Source organism: Sinocyclocheilus rhinocerous, unplaced genomic scaffold (assembly GCF_001515625.1).
Source record: "Sinocyclocheilus rhinocerous isolate Xijiao unplaced genomic scaffold, SAMN03320098_v1.1 scaffold2647, whole genome shotgun sequence".
In the NCBI taxonomy this organism is placed as follows: domain Eukaryota; kingdom Metazoa; phylum Chordata; class Actinopteri; order Cypriniformes; family Cyprinidae; genus Sinocyclocheilus; species Sinocyclocheilus rhinocerous.
Genome location: NW_015639108.1, coordinates 329040 through 346157, shown reverse-complemented (window position 1 = coordinate 346157; position 17118 = coordinate 329040). Strand labels below are relative to the sequence as shown.

The 17118-nt window shown below is 35.8% G+C and overlaps 1 protein-coding gene across 1 annotated transcript in view; it reads left to right on the top strand.

Moving 5' to 3' along the window:
• LOC107751002 (copine-5) overlaps positions 1-17118 on the top strand; it is a 156317-nt gene that overhangs the window by 49916 nt on the left and 89283 nt on the right. Inside the window, exons 4-6 of the mRNA XM_016566571.1 lie at positions 7563-7666; positions 8799-8838; positions 9476-9552. Of these exons, the coding sequence (XP_016422057.1) occupies positions 7563-7666; positions 8799-8838; positions 9476-9552 (221 nt within the window). The remainder of the gene's footprint in view (positions 1-7562; positions 7667-8798; positions 8839-9475; positions 9553-17118) is intronic.

Sequence of the window (17118 nt, the reverse complement as noted above, 5' to 3'; positions counted from 1 at the left end):
CCATTTAGTGTCATTTAATTTCTGAACTGTTGTGATACTTTATTAAAAAGTTGCCACATTCACATTAATCTGTTTCAGATAAAACTGAACAGCCCTACTCGCTGTAGTTTGGAAGTGTCACAAAATGTAAAAAGAATATTATTTTATAGAAATAGGCATGTTTTTCCCATGAGCCTGGGTTGGAATTGTTCAGGAGGGTCAGCTAAATGAAATTTCTGTCAGTAATTTTTGAAGAACAATGAGTTGGATATTGTATCACACAACCTGCCTTAGCAAAGTGAGCTAACCTCTATCTTAAAGACCATCTTAAACACAAATTAAAGTCTTTTTTGTTATTGTGATATGTAAATTAGCAGATTTCCGTGCTTGAAAGTGCTCATGAATATCCGTATAATTGACTTTCTATATATTTTGACTTTTCTATATATTTTTCTATATATTTTGAAGAATGGTCACACTGTTCTTAATGATAAAAGCATACAGATACTACAAGCTGTTAAGCTCATAATAATGAAAAAGCATCATAAAAGTAGCATAAAAGTGGTCCATATGATTCATACTCTCGATTTCAAATCTTCTGAAGTCATGTAATAATTTTTTGTGAGAAACATTTAGGTGGTTAATAAAAAATATGTCATTAAAAATATGTCATTAATGCCAAATGCCATTAGTCCTCACATGTCTTTTCACTAATGTGCCAGATGAGACTGTAAATGGATGAATTATTTTTGAGAGCTACAGTGAGAGGGTTAGATCTTCAATTTAAATTGCAAGTCCTCTGACGAAAATATAACACATATTACAAGTCATATGGACTATCAATCTGTCTTACACACAAGAACCACACAAGTGTGTGGAAATTGTGTAATGCTTTTCTTTTAAGGCTAGAGACTTTGTAGTATGACATTTTTACAGTCATAATCAAAACTACTGTATGAGCTTCAGTGTAACTGTAACTGATAAAGAAATCACTAATGTTTTGCCATCTGAATTTCAAATCTGATATGAAATAAAGACAAACAAACACAAAATGGCACAAACACAAAACCTCACAAAATGGCAAATACAACCACAAAGTTATTTGTATTAATATATATATATATACAGTGTTGGGGAGTAACTAGTTACATGTAACGCGTGCCTGGTTTACATGTTTGAAAATGATTAACAGTTGAAAACATTAGAAATTTAGAAAAGTAATCAAAAAGTAATCAAATGTAATCAGTTACATTACTTTAATAAAGTAATTGAAAAGTTACACTACTTATTACATTTTAAGTAGGGTAACTTGTAATCTGTAACCTATTACATTTCCAAAGTAACCTTCCCAACACTGTATATATATATGTATATATATATTCTTATCCAGTGGCAGATGATTTTGCCCTGTCCCCTGACTGTTAGATATATAACTGAGAGCCTCATACACCTGCAGAATATTTGTAGGTTTTTGTGTAGGCGATGACAGCTCACCATAGCAATAAATCCTGGCATGCTTCATTCCTCAGCTGTCTATTTTTATAAGCACTCTGCTCGTATTCAGTGTGAATAACACGAGAGACTGTCATTAAAGAAGTTAAAGCGATCTGAATGAAAGGTTATTATTTGGGATTTTTGGATTGATTTTTTTTATTTAGAAAGCTTTCATTTATTGCTTATGGAATGTTATGGGAATGACAGATCACTTCAGAGTCAGACACATGCAGGAATAACATGAAGGACATAATCTACATCCGTCTGCCCATGTTATTGTGTTATAGTTCACTCTTTGGGTATGATGGAGAGCCACTTTTGTCTTTTAACACTCAATAATACAAACACATTTGAACAACAGGGGATGATTAGTGCTGGTTCTGCTCACTGTCACTGTATCTCTCACTATGTTACACAGTTAGACTCAACTCATTTCTGTGAGGGTCTTGACTAGTTTCCTGAACTGAAAAAGGGTTTTGGGCCTTTTTATTATATAGGTTTCAATGCTTTTATGACATCCTGCCCACTATCCATGCAATCTCTGTGCAAGAGCTTGCTTTCTGACAGAACCGTCACCTCAGGTTGCCAAGTTCTGGAAGAGAATTTACAGTTTGAAATGTTTGGATTTCACAACAGTAGTGTGCGTCAAACATTTTAGCTGTTGCGTCTATTATACAATAAAAAAAAAAGAAAGAAAGAAAAGAAAGGAAAGGAAAGAAAAAAATCCAGTGCAAAGCATTTCTAAATTTTGACGCTAATTTAATAGAATTGCTAAACATTTATTTACTGTATTTTTTATTTGTATTGATTGATTGATTGATTGATTGACAGATTTATTTAAATAAATGGACCCAGATAAAGACCCAGATGTGACAGTTTTACATTTGGTATCAAGTGGTGACCCAGCACAGTTTCCTAATTGTTTATTTGACAAAAGTAGCAAAATATACTTATAATCAATAATAAAATTGTATTAATATTACCAAAAAATTGTACATGCCAACATTATGCATAATGAGTAACAAGACATACTGTAAATTAAATAAGAAAAATGACAGCGCTGACCAGTACTGGTGACTGCCTTTTCCCTGGAGGTGTGTGTGTACCTGTTTTTCTATTCTGGTGGGGACTTAAACCTGAATACACACAGACTCGTGGGGACTCGTGTCACGGTGGGGACCTAAATTGAGGTCCCCACGGGTAAACAAGCTAATAAATCACACAGAATGAAGTTTTTTGAAAATCTAAAAATGCAGAAAGTTTCCTGTGAGGGGTAGGTTTAGGGGTAGGGTTGGTGTAGGGCAATAGAAAATACGGTCTGTACAGTAGAAAAACCATTACGCCTATGGAGAGTCCCCACAAGGATAGCTGATCAGACATGTGTGTGTATGTGCATGTGTGTGGGTGTTGTCACTGGCAAGTCAGTGAGAGAATCTTTGCTTGTGTTGTTTGTCTGATAAAGCCGTGGGCCAGGGGTTTCATATAACCTTTTCCATACTGAATGAAGAATGAAGCAAATGTTTTCCTTAAATTTTGAGGCCAGTTAAATTATTAAAGAGCTTTATATATGGACCAGAAATAATTTATAGCAATAACAACACGGTGCATTGTTTAATAAATTATTATTATTATTTTTTTACTTCAAAATACAATTGACTTCATTCGCCTTAAAATGTTACAGACTACTGCTTTTACAACTGTTGAAATTCCTATTTTATTAGACATGCTAGACATTTGCTATTTTATAATGTAAATCTACTGACAATATGTGTGTTGGATAATTCTTGTAAACCTTTATTTAAAACTATCTAAAAATATAGTGCAACATTTTTCCAGAGCAATTATAATAGTGACACAAGGAAGGCTTAAAAGACTAGTTCACCTAAAATGAAAATGTGTTAAAAATATACTCACTCTCAGGCCATCCAAGATGTGGATGAGTTTCTTCATCAGAACAGATTTGTAGTAATTTAGCATTCAATCACTTGCTCACCAATGGATGCTCTGCAGTGAATGGGTGCCGTCAGAATGAAAGTCCAAACAGCTGATAAAAACATCACAACAATTCACAAGTAATCCACATGCTCCAGTCCATCAATGAATGTCTTGTGAAGTAAAAAAACAAAAAAATAAACAAATTCATCAAGGCATTTTAACTCGAAACAGTTGCTTCTGGCCAAAATTCACTGACATATTTATTTAGAACTGTCTGTTTCACTTGTGCTTGATCTGTGCCTTTTCTCTTCTGATTCAGAAAGGATGACTTTTACACTGGACAAAACAATATTATGGATAGAGGACTCATCTTAGATGACTTATCTTAACGTTGAATTAGTGAGATGAAAACATGCAGTTTTTTGCTTCACAAGTTAATTGATGGACTTGAGTTGTGTGGATTACTTGTGGATTATTGTGATGTTTTTATCAGCTGTTTGGACTCTCATTCTGACGGCACCCATTCACTGCAGAGGATCCATTGGTGAGCAAGTGATGCACTGCTACATTTCTCCAAATCTGTTCTGATGAAGAAACAAACTCATCTACATCTTGGATGGCCTGAGTAAATATTCAGCAAATTTTCATTTTTGGGTCAACTATTACTTTAAGCAGTATCCCCCATCCCCTCCCCCCTTTTTTATAAATCTTGCATGCTGTGGTCCTTATTCCAACTTAAACATGTAGCAAATCAATAAATACGTATATCAATATTTGCTCCAAGTTTATTGTAACTAATGTGTAATTCAGGCCACATTAAAAGCAATAGTACGCTTGTTAAATCTTATCTGAGCTAGTTACAGAAAACAATGGGGGCTGAACTTTGTAAAGGCATCATTAATTAAGTTTTTAAACGCTTCCTTTTGGTCTTAACAAGCTGAAATAAAACTCACAATGTTTGGAAATCATGAGCACAGTGAAGGCAGAAAGAGCTGAGCATATTCTATCAACAAACATTTTAATTACGAGGCTTCATTGCTGTCGTTCCTGACAAAGTAATTGCAAAGCTACATAGACCTTTTAGTTCTTTCACTGTGCAAAATGAAACAGAGTACAACATTAATACCAAGTCTACAGAGAGAACCGCCATCTATCTGTTTTAGATGAGGAGTGAGTATAGCAATTGCACACATTTGTCAATAATTGCTAATAATTAAGGCTCTCTTTATATAGCTTTTAGCTTGTTGATTTGAAATTAACAGAGCAGTCTGATAGATTCATTTTTACCAGCACAGCAGTGCTCTGTTTGTTTGCTAATTAAGTTTTATTCATTAGATGGTTGAAAGCTCTTTGTGGATACTGCAATGAAAGTTGTTACTTAATTGTTGCATGAGTAATTTGAACTCATGATTTTTACAAGGTTTCGCATTTGACTTGAACTCTAGTATTTGTTGTGGGTATTTATTTTAAACATCTTTCCATCTTCTGTACAGATACTGCTACTTTTTTCATGGCAGTTGATGTGATGATCATATTTTATGTCCAGATATAAATGTGATTCATTTAGACATGTATTTGACTATGCCTTTTGAATGAACAATGTTTTCAGTGTCTTTAAAACAACAACAACTTTTTGACATTTTCTGAGGGACTTAAATTGATTAAATGTTTAGTCAGTGCATTTGTCCTTGAATTTATAAAAACATTTCTTTAAAAGACTGAAAAATGTGAAATGTTTGGCATAAATGTTTATTATTACATTAAAAAAAAAAAAAAAAGCAGTGAGACACTTTTGTTTTAATATATTAAAATATTATTAAATGAATTTGAAAAACCTTAGTCAGTGTGGAAAAAAGTTATTTCAATGATTTATTTATTTATGTATTTATTTAACTGGTTAAACTTGGTGAAACTTGTTTTAGGGTCATAAAACAAGGTTTAAAAAATCTTGTTTCAAGGTTTAATAAAAATATATATATATTTTTTAAAAGATTTCCATTAGCTCAGGCATTTTTATTTGTCATTTACCCTTTAACACTTTAAAATATATTACATATTTAAAGACATAAGTCACATTTTATAGTCACAATTTATATTTGCTCCAATATCACTTTAAAGGAACACTCCACTATTTTTGAAAATAGGCTCATTTTCCAACTCCCCTAGAGTTAAACAGTTGAGTTTTACCGTTTTCGAATCCATTCAGCCGATCTCCGGGTCTGGTGGTAGCACTTTTAGCTGTAGCTTAGCATAGATCATTGAATCTGATTAGACCGTTAGCATCTCGCTCAAAAATGACCAAAGAGTTTCTATATTTTTCCTATTTAAAACTGGACTCTTCTGTAGTTACATCGTGTACTAAGACCGATGGAAAATGAAAAGTTGCGATTTTCTAGGCCGATATGACTAGGAATTATACTCTCATTCTGGCGTAATAATCAAGGAACTTTGCTGCCGTACCATGGGTGCAGCAGGCGCAATGATATTACGCAGCGCCTGAAAATAGGCTTATTGGAAGTTACCTAGCTGAAGACTATTTTCAGGTGCTGCGTAATATCATCTCAACTTTTCATTTTCCGTCGGTCTCAGTACACAATGTAACTACAGAAGAGTCAAGCTTTAAATAGGAAAAATATAGAAACTCTTTGGTCATTTTTGAGCGAGATGCTAACGGTCTAATCAGATTCAATGATCTATGCTAAACTACAGCTAAAAGCGCTACCGCCAGACCCGGAGATCGGCTGAATGGATTCGAAAACGGTAAAACTCAACTGTTTAACTCTAGGGGAGTTGGAAAATGAGCTTATTTTCAAAAATAGAGGAGTGTTCCTTTAAAGGTCACTTAGCTTTTGACTCGAAAGCCCCCCATTGTCCAATACAATATTCACAAGCCCCCCATATTGGCTAAGATATTTCCTCTAGTATATGCTGTAATTTTGACTATTGAGCATTGATCTTAACTTAACTAAATATGATCCATTTTGTAATTCTCTAGGATTTAAGGTTCTGATTCTGTATGTTTTCCAATAAAATTGGAAAAGAATTGATATTAAGGGGCAAAAGGAAATATAATTTCAGTTTACAGCTTGATTTTTTTTTTTCATTTTTAGTTGCCCCAGCACCCTGTTTGAGAACCACTGTGTAAACCATGAAAAACACTTTATGATTCACAAGTAATGCAAACACTCTACAACAGTCGGTTTTATCATCTCAATATCAGTTCATGGAAACAGACTCTGTTTGCAGGCTGTTTATTCATTTATGTAAACTTTTCTCACTCTGAATAATTTATGGTTGACATATATCGCATGAAAAGTCACCATGCCTCCAGGTGAAATGCGGGCCACTAAACAAACATCGGCTCAGATCAGTTAAGTGTCAAAAGGTGGCCTCAATTCGTTTGTTGCACATTTAGCCTGAGAAAGAAGGGAGGGAACCTGTCCAATTATTTAGTCTTTTTGTTTTAAAGGGAAAAGGGTTAATGATGGAGTGAGGTGCCTCTAGCTGGGCTTCAGAGGAATATAGTATACAGCTTGGCTGAAGTCCCCCTCTGATTAAACAGACATAATTGTCACCGATCTTCAGAGCTGTCGAATAGCCACACCCAGGGTACGAACTACGGGGGAGCTAGGGGGAGCTCGGCTCCCCTTAATAAGACATGGGCTCCCCTGAAAGCGGGATTTGTGAAATTTTGGGGGGTCTCAAAAAATATTGACAATGTAAGTGGGCTCCCCCAAAGTCCACGGTATAGTTCGAACACTGGCCACACCGCTGTAATTAGTGCTGCCACTGAGGACTTAAAGTTTCACTAAACCTTTCCAGTCCTCACACAAGCGTGTACACCTCAGCAAACCAACCCTCCGGCTTTAGACGAGTCTCTGGAGAACAGTAGGAGAATGAAGGAAAAAGTCAGTAACAAGGGAGAACAAGAGTGAAATCGAGGGGGGGATTACACCAATTTTTTAGTAGAGAGGAGTTGCGATTTCAGATTTAATTCTCATCTCTGCTGTGTTTTGTACCAAACTTTTTCAATTCTTGTTTTTTTGTCCTCTATTACTCATTTGTTACCTTATATATCCAGTTTCATTTTCTCACCTTCTTTTCTCTCTCTCTGACCCCATCTCTCCCTCCGCTGTCCCTAATCCACTTTCTAGTTTGGAAGAACGGAGGTGATTGACAACACGCTAAATCCGGACTTTGTCAGGAAGTACATCTTGGACTACTTCTTTGAGGAGAAGCAGAACCTGCGCTTTGATTTGTGAGTTCTTTCTTTTGATCCCTGTCCTGGAGTGCCACATCCACACCTCCATTCCTGGAAAACCGAATCTCACCTCTCACCCCTCACCTCCTCCCACTTCCTGTTTCTTCTGTCGCTGCTCTTTGATGAAACCAACAGGAATATTTCAATGCATGAAATGAATTTGACCATCTGATTTCCCATTTTATTATGATTTACTTTGACCCTCTTACTAACTTAATCTTAACCTTTTTAAGTATCCATGCATGATGTTTTGTGGCCTATTTAGTTAGGAAATGTGTCGGTGTTGGTTGAAGTATTAGTTATTGTTATAGATATCATCCCTGGTGTGAATAGGCCTTTACAGACTCTCTCAGTTTGCTGAATGCAGCACAAATCTAGCATACTGGATTCAAAATACTGTCCAGCTTTATATTAGGTGTCTTTAAATACTACACTCAACCTAGCGCTGGTTAAATATTGGACAGAACACATGCTGGGTTATTTTGACCCAGCTTGTTTGGTTTTATACATTAACTCGTTTGCTGGGTTGTGTTTTGACATAGTGCTGGGTCAGTCTACCTATTGAAGGTTTTTCATTTAATATAATAAAAATGCACTGCAAAATCCGTTGAAAAATCTCTAAAAGCCATATTGGTCAAAAATGAGATAATGATACTGAGTGAATGCTCTCCAAACATAGTATATGTTCTTCAAGTACTTTCACTTCAAATGCACTAAATCCCAGCCTCAACCCATTCAGAAGTACCAGTACTTACATAGAAACCTATATATAGTAGTCAGAAAGAAATGCTAATTTGAAAGAAAAACGTCAGACGTACTTAAAGGCTTTTGCATCTGAACTCTTTATATATAGGACAAGAACAGTTCATATACAATATTTTTTATTCAATGGCAAGTCAGTCTTTTTAATAAAAGTAAAAGTTAAAGTGCAATAGTTTTTACTTTATGCACTTTATGAAACATGTCTGTCAACAGCAAGCACGTTTGACCCTTATGTTGTTGTGCATGCCTACCTGAAAGACATTTTTGTGTGTATTTGAGCATTTCTTAAAGTACTTGTTTCCTTTTAAAGTTAGTTTTTAATGGCTTATCTTTGGATAACATTGTTTTTTTCCCCTACTTAATTCAGATATGATGTTGACTCTAAAAGTCCTGATCTTTCCAAACACGTAAGTAGTGCTGTAATATGACCTTCATGCATCCTGAATGAAACATTTATATGCAAATCAGTTTCTTAAAAAAAAAAAATCCAAATATATTTTGGAATGCACTGGCCTTTTTGAAGAAAAAGTCACGGAGATGTTGTAACTTTCAATTTTAAATGAAATTAGATATGGATTTGGATAATAAAACTAAACTAAAAGTAAATACAACACAGTGTTTGTCTGACACCATTGGCACGTTTACTTATGTGGAAGCAAGAAATGAGAAGTAAATCAGTATGATTATGTGACAGTATATTTGGTTGTCTTTTGTTTACATTCCTTCCCATTCCTGTGATTCTCATCACATCTCATTTAATGCATGCGAAGCGATCATGTAGGTCCACTAATCATCACTATCTTCTCTGGTCTGATCATCCCCTAAATTGTGTGTGATGCTGTCTGTGTGGCTGGTCTTGTGCTTTCTGTTACATGCTGTGCTCTGTTGTAAACATGGCCGTGCTCCTTCCCAGAAGCCCCTTGAACTATACGTACGTCTTTGCCTCTCAATTCACTACTATAACAAGAGGGCAGAGCGTTGGTATTTGTCGAATCTGATAAGCTCTTACCGCTTCTTCTGCTTGATCCTACCCGCTCCATCTAGGACTTTCTTGGCCAGATGTTCTGCACACTGGGTGAAATTGTAGGGTCGCCGGCCAGCCGACTAGAGAAACCTCTTGGGTGAGTAGAATTCAAATCACAGCTGTGTTTTCAAAAGTGTGTTTGCTAGAACTGTACTGGCTTGTTTCCAGGGTCCAATATTAGCCACACCTGCCAGTGTTAGGTACATCTAGCAGCCATGATTTTTCTTTTCTTATTTAACATTATTTTTTTTCTATTATTTAAAAAAATGTGGTTACACTTTATTTCAGGTTACAGTGTAATTATACACTTAAGTATGAACTAATATTAATTAACAACATGTACTTACTATAGGGTTAGGGTTAGGAAAAGGGTTTGGTTTAGGGTTAGTTGCATGCAATTATGCATAATTTGCTGTTATTACTACAGGAAGTACATGTAACAAGGACACTGTAAAATAAAGAGTTATCAAATATATAACAAATATAATAATAATAAATGTATATAATATTAATAAATTAATTAAACAACAAATACACATAGACATGTTTTATTTAATATATTTATGAAAATATTTTATATACTGTTATTATATAAATACCTTTATAAACATATAAGATTTTAAACATAAAAATACAGAATATTTGGAATTTTAAGAAATTAATACTTTCATTCAGCAAGGATGCCATAAATCGACTTTTACATTGTTACACAAAATAAATGCTGTTCTTTTGAACTTTCTATTCATCAAAGAATCCTGAAAATCATCGTTTCCACAAAATAGCAACTGTTTTCAGCACTGATAATAATAAGAAATGTTTCTTAAGGCAGCAAATCAGCATTTTCCAAACATTTCTGAAGGATCATGTGACACTGAAGACTGACGTAATGATGCTGAAAATTCATCCTTAAGTCACAAGAATACATTACATTTTTAAATAGAAAACAGTTATTCGAAATTGTAATAATATTTCACAATATTACTGTATTTTTTTTTTATCAAACACATGCAGCTTTGGTGAACATAAGAGACTTCTTTGACAAACATTACAAAAATCTTACTGACCCCAAATTTTGGAATGGTAGTATGTTTTATATAATATTATTTATGTGTAATGGGGTGTAAAATTAAAGTGTAATATATATATATATTATTTATTTATTTAACATCTAGTTTACATATTGTAAAAAAAAAAAAAGCTTTATGTCAGCCAGCTCAGGTCATTACGATAACTTATCAGGTCAGATTATTTTATTTGATTCATTCTTTCAGTTTCAAGCATGTGTAATGTCGAATTTCCTAATAAGGTTACTGGCAAGTTCTGTTTTATTTACACGCCAAAACTAATTTTTACTGGCATTTGGTGCTTGGCGAGTGTTAATTTTGCACCCTGCTTGTTTCTGTTGGCTGTTTAAGTGTTGGCAGAGGACACATTAGCAAAAGCAGACATCCGTGGACCATTTTGTTCAAAAGCATTGTTAGTCTTTTTGTTTCCCCGTCATTGGCCCTGGTAGAGCAGGTCCATCCAGATGGAGTCTGATCATGGAGCGCGATATTTCTGGCTGAGAAACTCTTTAATTAGAGAGGTACCCTGATGTGTGAGATCAACAAATTTCGAGGCTTAGCTAGCGATCCTCATTAGCTATAACCGTGCATTGTGGGTAAACTTGTCAGAGGATAGTTTCCTTGGTGTAAAAATGTTGAGACATGCATTTTTTCCCCCTTTTCTCCGTAAGTTTTTGTTCTATGTTATGTCTTACAAAAGCAGAATCACATATTCAGAAAACTCCCAAGGCAAACACAACTTTTAATGAGAACTGGAATTAGCTGAAATACAGTGCGGTTGTTTAGTATTGAATCATTTGTGAGCTGTAAGGCATTTACACAAGCTCTACATTAATGCAAATGACAATATTGTCTGGAAAATTGCACTGGTCTTGATTCAAGGCTTTCATACATGAAACATACAATGCATGTATTCCCCCAGACCACCTCTGAGTCAGTGAGCCGTGCTCAAAGTATGTGTGTGTGTGGACATGTTTTCCATTGATTGACTCAAGGAAACTGTTCTTGAGGGAATAACTGGACTCATAAAGTCCAGCAAACACTAAATTGCCTCCTTCAGGCTTGTAGACCGTCTAATAAACTGAAAGGGATAACACAGTACACTTTTGAGGCTATGTGAGCAAGTCTGAGGATATTCACTGTCAGCATGTGTGTTTCTGTCACGTCCAAGAGAAATTCAGTTTTGCTCTGCTGCTGGTGTCACGCGCAAGCTGGGTTAAGCCTGTATCCTCCTGCAGACGTCAAAAGAGATGCTGACCACAGGAGGCTTTCATGACATTGATGAAAAAAAGATCTAAAATCAGTAAACCTGAAAGTTTAATGTCTGCCTAGCCTGCTCTGGACGTGTCAAGAGTTTAAAGATCTGAGACGCTCATACAGTTACAGAGGATTCATAGGAATTTTCAAAGATCTTATATATGCCACTTTCCATTTATAGGGCTTATTTGGTGTCCTGTTACTTTTGTTAAATCAAGACCAAGATACAGGGCAGTGGGAAGTTCGGGGAGGAGTTATATGAAATGTAGTTTGCGGACCAGTGTTGCCACATCCGTGATTTCCGCCAGTTGTTTTTTATGTCAGCAGGTTAAAGCAACCCCAATAACGTGATATTTAGGCCCTGGAATGTGAATTGTACCAGGAGAACCCCGCCCCCAAAAAATGTGTATTTTACCCCCCGAAAATAGCAATTGGGCTATTTTCAGGCTAGTTTTGAGTAGTAATCCTGGAAATTGAACCCACGACCTTTGCGCTGCTAACGCAATGCTCTACCACTGAGCCACAAGAACATTGGTTATAATATGTTAACTAATACGGTTACTGGCAAGTTAACTCTGTTTTATTTATACGCCAAAACCAATTTTTAGTCGGATTTGGCGCTTGGTCAGTGTTAATTTTGCACCATGCTTGTTTCTGTTGGCTGTTTCAGTGTTGGAAGAGGATACATTAGCAAAAGCAGCTGTCTGTGGCCCATTTTTTCAAAAGCATTGTTAGTCTTTTTGTTTCCCCGTCATTGGCCCTGGTAGAGCAGGTCCATCCAGATGGAGTCTGATCATGGAGCGCGATATTTCTGGCTGAGAAACTCTTTAATTAGAGAGGTACCCTGATGTGTGAGATCAACAAATTTCGAGGCTTAGCTAGCGATCCTCATTAGCTATAACCGTGCATTGTGGGTAAACTTGTCAGAGGATAGTTTCCTTGGTGTAAAAATGTTGAGACATGCATTTTTTCCCCCTTTTCTCCGTAAGTTTTTGTTCTATGTTATGTCTTACAAAAGCAGAATCACATATTCAGAAAACTCCCAAGGCAAACACAACTTTTAATGAGAACTGGAATTAGCTGAAATACAGTGCGGTTGTTTAGTATTGAATCATTTGTGAGCTGTAAGGCATTTACACAAGCTCTACATTAATGCAAATGACAATATTGTCTGGAAAATTGCACTGGTCTTGATTCAAGGCTTTCATACATGAAACATACAATGCATGTATTCCCCCAGACCACCTCTGAGTCAGTGAGCCGTGCTCAAAGTATGTGTGTGTGTGGACATGTTTTCCATTGATTGACTCAAGGAAACTGTTCTTGAGGGAATAACTGGACTCATAAAGTCCAGCAAACACTAAATTGCCTCCTTCAGGCTTGTAGACCGTCTAATAAACTGAAAGGGATAACACAGTACACTTTTGAGGCTATGTGAGCAAGTCTGAGGATATTCACTGTCAGCATGTGTGTTTCTGTCACGTCCAAGAGAAATTCAGTTTTGCTCTGCTGCTGGTGTCACGCGCAAGCTGGGTTAAGCCTGTATCCTCCTGCAGACGTCAAAAGAGATGCTGACCACAGGAGGCTTTCATGACATTGATGAAAAAAAGATCTAAAATCAGTAAACCTGAAAGTTTAATGTCTGCCTAGCCTGCTCTGGACGTGTCAAGAGTTTAAAGATCTGAGACGCTCATACAGTTACAGAGGATTCATAGGAATTTTCAAAGATCTTATATATGCCACTTTCCATTTATAGGGCTTATTTGGTGTCCTGTTACTTTTGTTAAATCAACAGTTCCTTTTTCATTGGAGTAGTAACTATTGGATACAATATAAACACACCATGCTGTTACTAAAATTTTTACCTTTAACATATACTGATAATCTCCATAATAACACAGGTGGTAAAGAGAAAGCTATGAAGAATCAAAGTTTATCACAAGTATTTTTTTTCTGAGGTACACTCTAAAAAATGCTGGGTTGTTTCAACCCAACTTTGGGTCAAATATGGACTAACCCAACCGTTGGGTTAAATTTTTACGTTCAATTTTTAACCCAAAAGTTGGGTTAGTCCATATTTGACCCAAAGTTGGGTTGAAACAACCCAGCATTTTTTAGAGTGTAGATACTAATATTTAGAAGATGCACATTGTCATACACACAGATACAAAAAAACATCATGGTAACACACAACACTAACATAATGCAATAATTATTAATTTAACAACATAAGATGTAATGTAAAACCATAATATACATTACTGATAACAAAAACTTTCAAGAAACATAACTTTGTAACAGAGTTGAATGGTGTAGACAGATGAATGCAGTCCATAATACTTTTTTACTTGTCTACAATACATTAGAAAACGGTGTATTTCATTTACTGAAATAATGTTATTGCTAAAATCTTTTTTTTTTTTACCTTTTATAATATACTTACACAGTTACACACTGACACAGTTGGTAAAGAGAAAACCACATGATGAATTGAATCACAATAAGGTGCACAGTATCATACACACATATACAAAACACCATCATAATAACACACATTATATGAAATGGCCATTTAGATCTATTAGTTTAATAATATTTATTTTGACCCTTTGACCCCCCAAACAACATTTTAGGTTAAGCACTTTCTCTCCCTGATACTTTATTAAAAAAAAACAAAACAAAAAAACATAAACTTTAGACTTTTTTATGTCTAAATCCAACTTTTTATGTGTAAAATTTTTCTAGCCCTATTTCATACCCTATTTATGGAAAGAGCCACCAATTTTAAGCAATATATTCTTGAAATATTTGATGTAAGCTCTGCCCAGCAGTGAGCTGCTGAACATCCTGCAAGTATTGCAATTAGAGTACTTTAACTCTCCTTGCATGAGCACCATCTGTAGATGGCAGGAAGCTAACTTTAAGTACTGGACGACCCTCCACCATAACGAGGTCTATTACGTGCTGCAGTGGATATAAATGTCAGTGTATAATTAAATGGAGAGACAGCAAAAGTGAAGGTATGAGGGACCAGTGTTGCCACATCCGCGATTTCCGCCAGTTGTTTTTTATGTCAGCAGGTTAAAGCAACCCCAATAACGTGATATTTAGACCCTGGAATGTGAATTGTACCAGGAGAACCCCGCCCCCAAAAAATGTGTATTTTACCCCCCGAAAATAGCAATTGGGCTATTTTCAGGCTAGTTTTGAGTAGTAATTGGGCGGGTTATATAGCGAAAACCTGGCAACCCTGCACCAGACAGAGCTGTCGGCGATTCTTCCTATTGTAAAGTCATGCAGTGTGTAACCTCCTGTCGTCGTTCCATCGTGCAGTGTGAACACAGCAACAACTGAATGCTACCCCAGATAGTCGTTCAGTGTGAAACCAACAGTGATGTGACATCTTTGAAAATCGTGCAGTGTGAACTCGGCATAACATTGAACAGACAGGAACTTAAATACACAGACCAAATTAGGATAATGACTCAACACACCTGAACTGAATGACGAAATCAAATCAAAAACCATGACAACTAACAAGACCGTGACAATGGTGCAAACAGAAAGTCCAAACTAACAGAAACTGTAACTATATTATATTATATTATATTATATATACACACACACACACACACGAATGAATGATTGAATAAATAAACCAAAGGAAATTAATATAATTTCAATCAAATATGTCTGCAATAATAAAATCATTTCAAAGTGCTGTTTTTCCGTGTGTCAAAAGGTTTGACACTTGTGGGGTTTCTCACTTGGCTAGCTTCAGAGCGGTTCACTAGAATTTTGTTAATGTTCCAAATGAACCCAAACCCCTCTAAAAGGAACAGAGACGATGATTACGGACGTGCGAAGACTTATAATGTGCATTAAGGGTGCCAATCAACTATTTGCACATATTTTGGAGAGTTAACAAAAGTAGATTGACATCTTTTTCAACCAAAAGTCTCTTATTCTTCCTCTGGCCTTGGATTAATTCTCATTTCTTGCGGCCAATTGCCAATGGTAACATAATACATTTCAAAACCACCTCAGAGCTGTTTTCCAAACAAGCATACAAAAGCTTCTATCTGCAGTTCTTCCTCCATTTCCACCTCCTTTCTCTGCTGCTTTTAATTGTTTTGCCTTTAATCTTCAGGAAATTGGACCTCACATTAATTATGAGTCGCAGGTCGGGTTTTGATGATGAAAGAGGGATGTGAGAGAAAAAAGGCGAGGAAAACACTGAGCATATTCAGCGCAAAAAACGCTACAGATCAAGTGTGTGTTTGAATAGAAGATGAATAATGGCAATGGCAAAAACAAGCAATAAGAAAGAGCCAATACTTAACAAGTACAGAGACAAAGAGGAATGCGTATTTTAAGATAAAATGTGAATTTCACCTCTTTTATGGAGAGAGCTTTCCTGTTTATCTCAATGGCAGCTGTGCTGCTAATGCATGTTTTCTCAGGATTGTTTTGCTTGTAAAAAGTTTTATTTTGACTTTGACTTGAAAGATGCTTTTTGCAGCTAGATGGTGTAGTTATGACATCTACCAGCAGGGGTTAACGAGCCCATGCTAACTAGCCAAACCTTGTGCCCCTCTGTTTGGTCAGCCAGCAATTAATTAAATGTAGTGAAAAATAAATTGAGCATTTCCAAGATTTTCTGTAATATCTGTATACTGTTAAGCCACTTGACTGTTTATTCGATCTTTTTGTAGATGTAAATACTTTATGTAGCCATAAGGAGATCAGAGATAATCCTTTTTGATCGATTCAGCGAAATGTATTGCCTGTCAATTAACAGCAAATGTATGTGAATTGACCTATTTAGAAAGAACCTCGCACTTAAGAGGTGTGCGTGAAGGAAGTATCTCCGCTATAGAGAAGCTGAAATGTGTTGATGTACATGATGAATTCTAATGTGAGAAAGATCAAAGCATCTAGTGATAAAGAGAGACATATATAGACTGTTGGTTTAAAAACCAAAGTGCTTTCTCTCATCTTTAATTGAAATGCTATTATTTGAGAGTCTTGTCTGAGAGCCAGAGCCCAGACCTTCGCCGCTCCTCTCTATTCTTGAAAGGCAACGTAAATGATTTGTTTGCTGTTCAGCAGATTAAGAGACTGTTTTAGGAGCCAGGATATATGTGACCCTGGACCACAAAACCAGTCATAAGGGTCAATTTTTTGAAATTGTGATTTATATATCGTCTGAAAGCTGAATAAATAAGCTTTCCATTGATGTATGGTTTGTTAGGATAGGACAATATTTGGCCGAGATACAACTATTTGAAAATCGCCTTTAAAGTTGTCCAAATGAAGTTCTTAGCAATGCATATTACTAA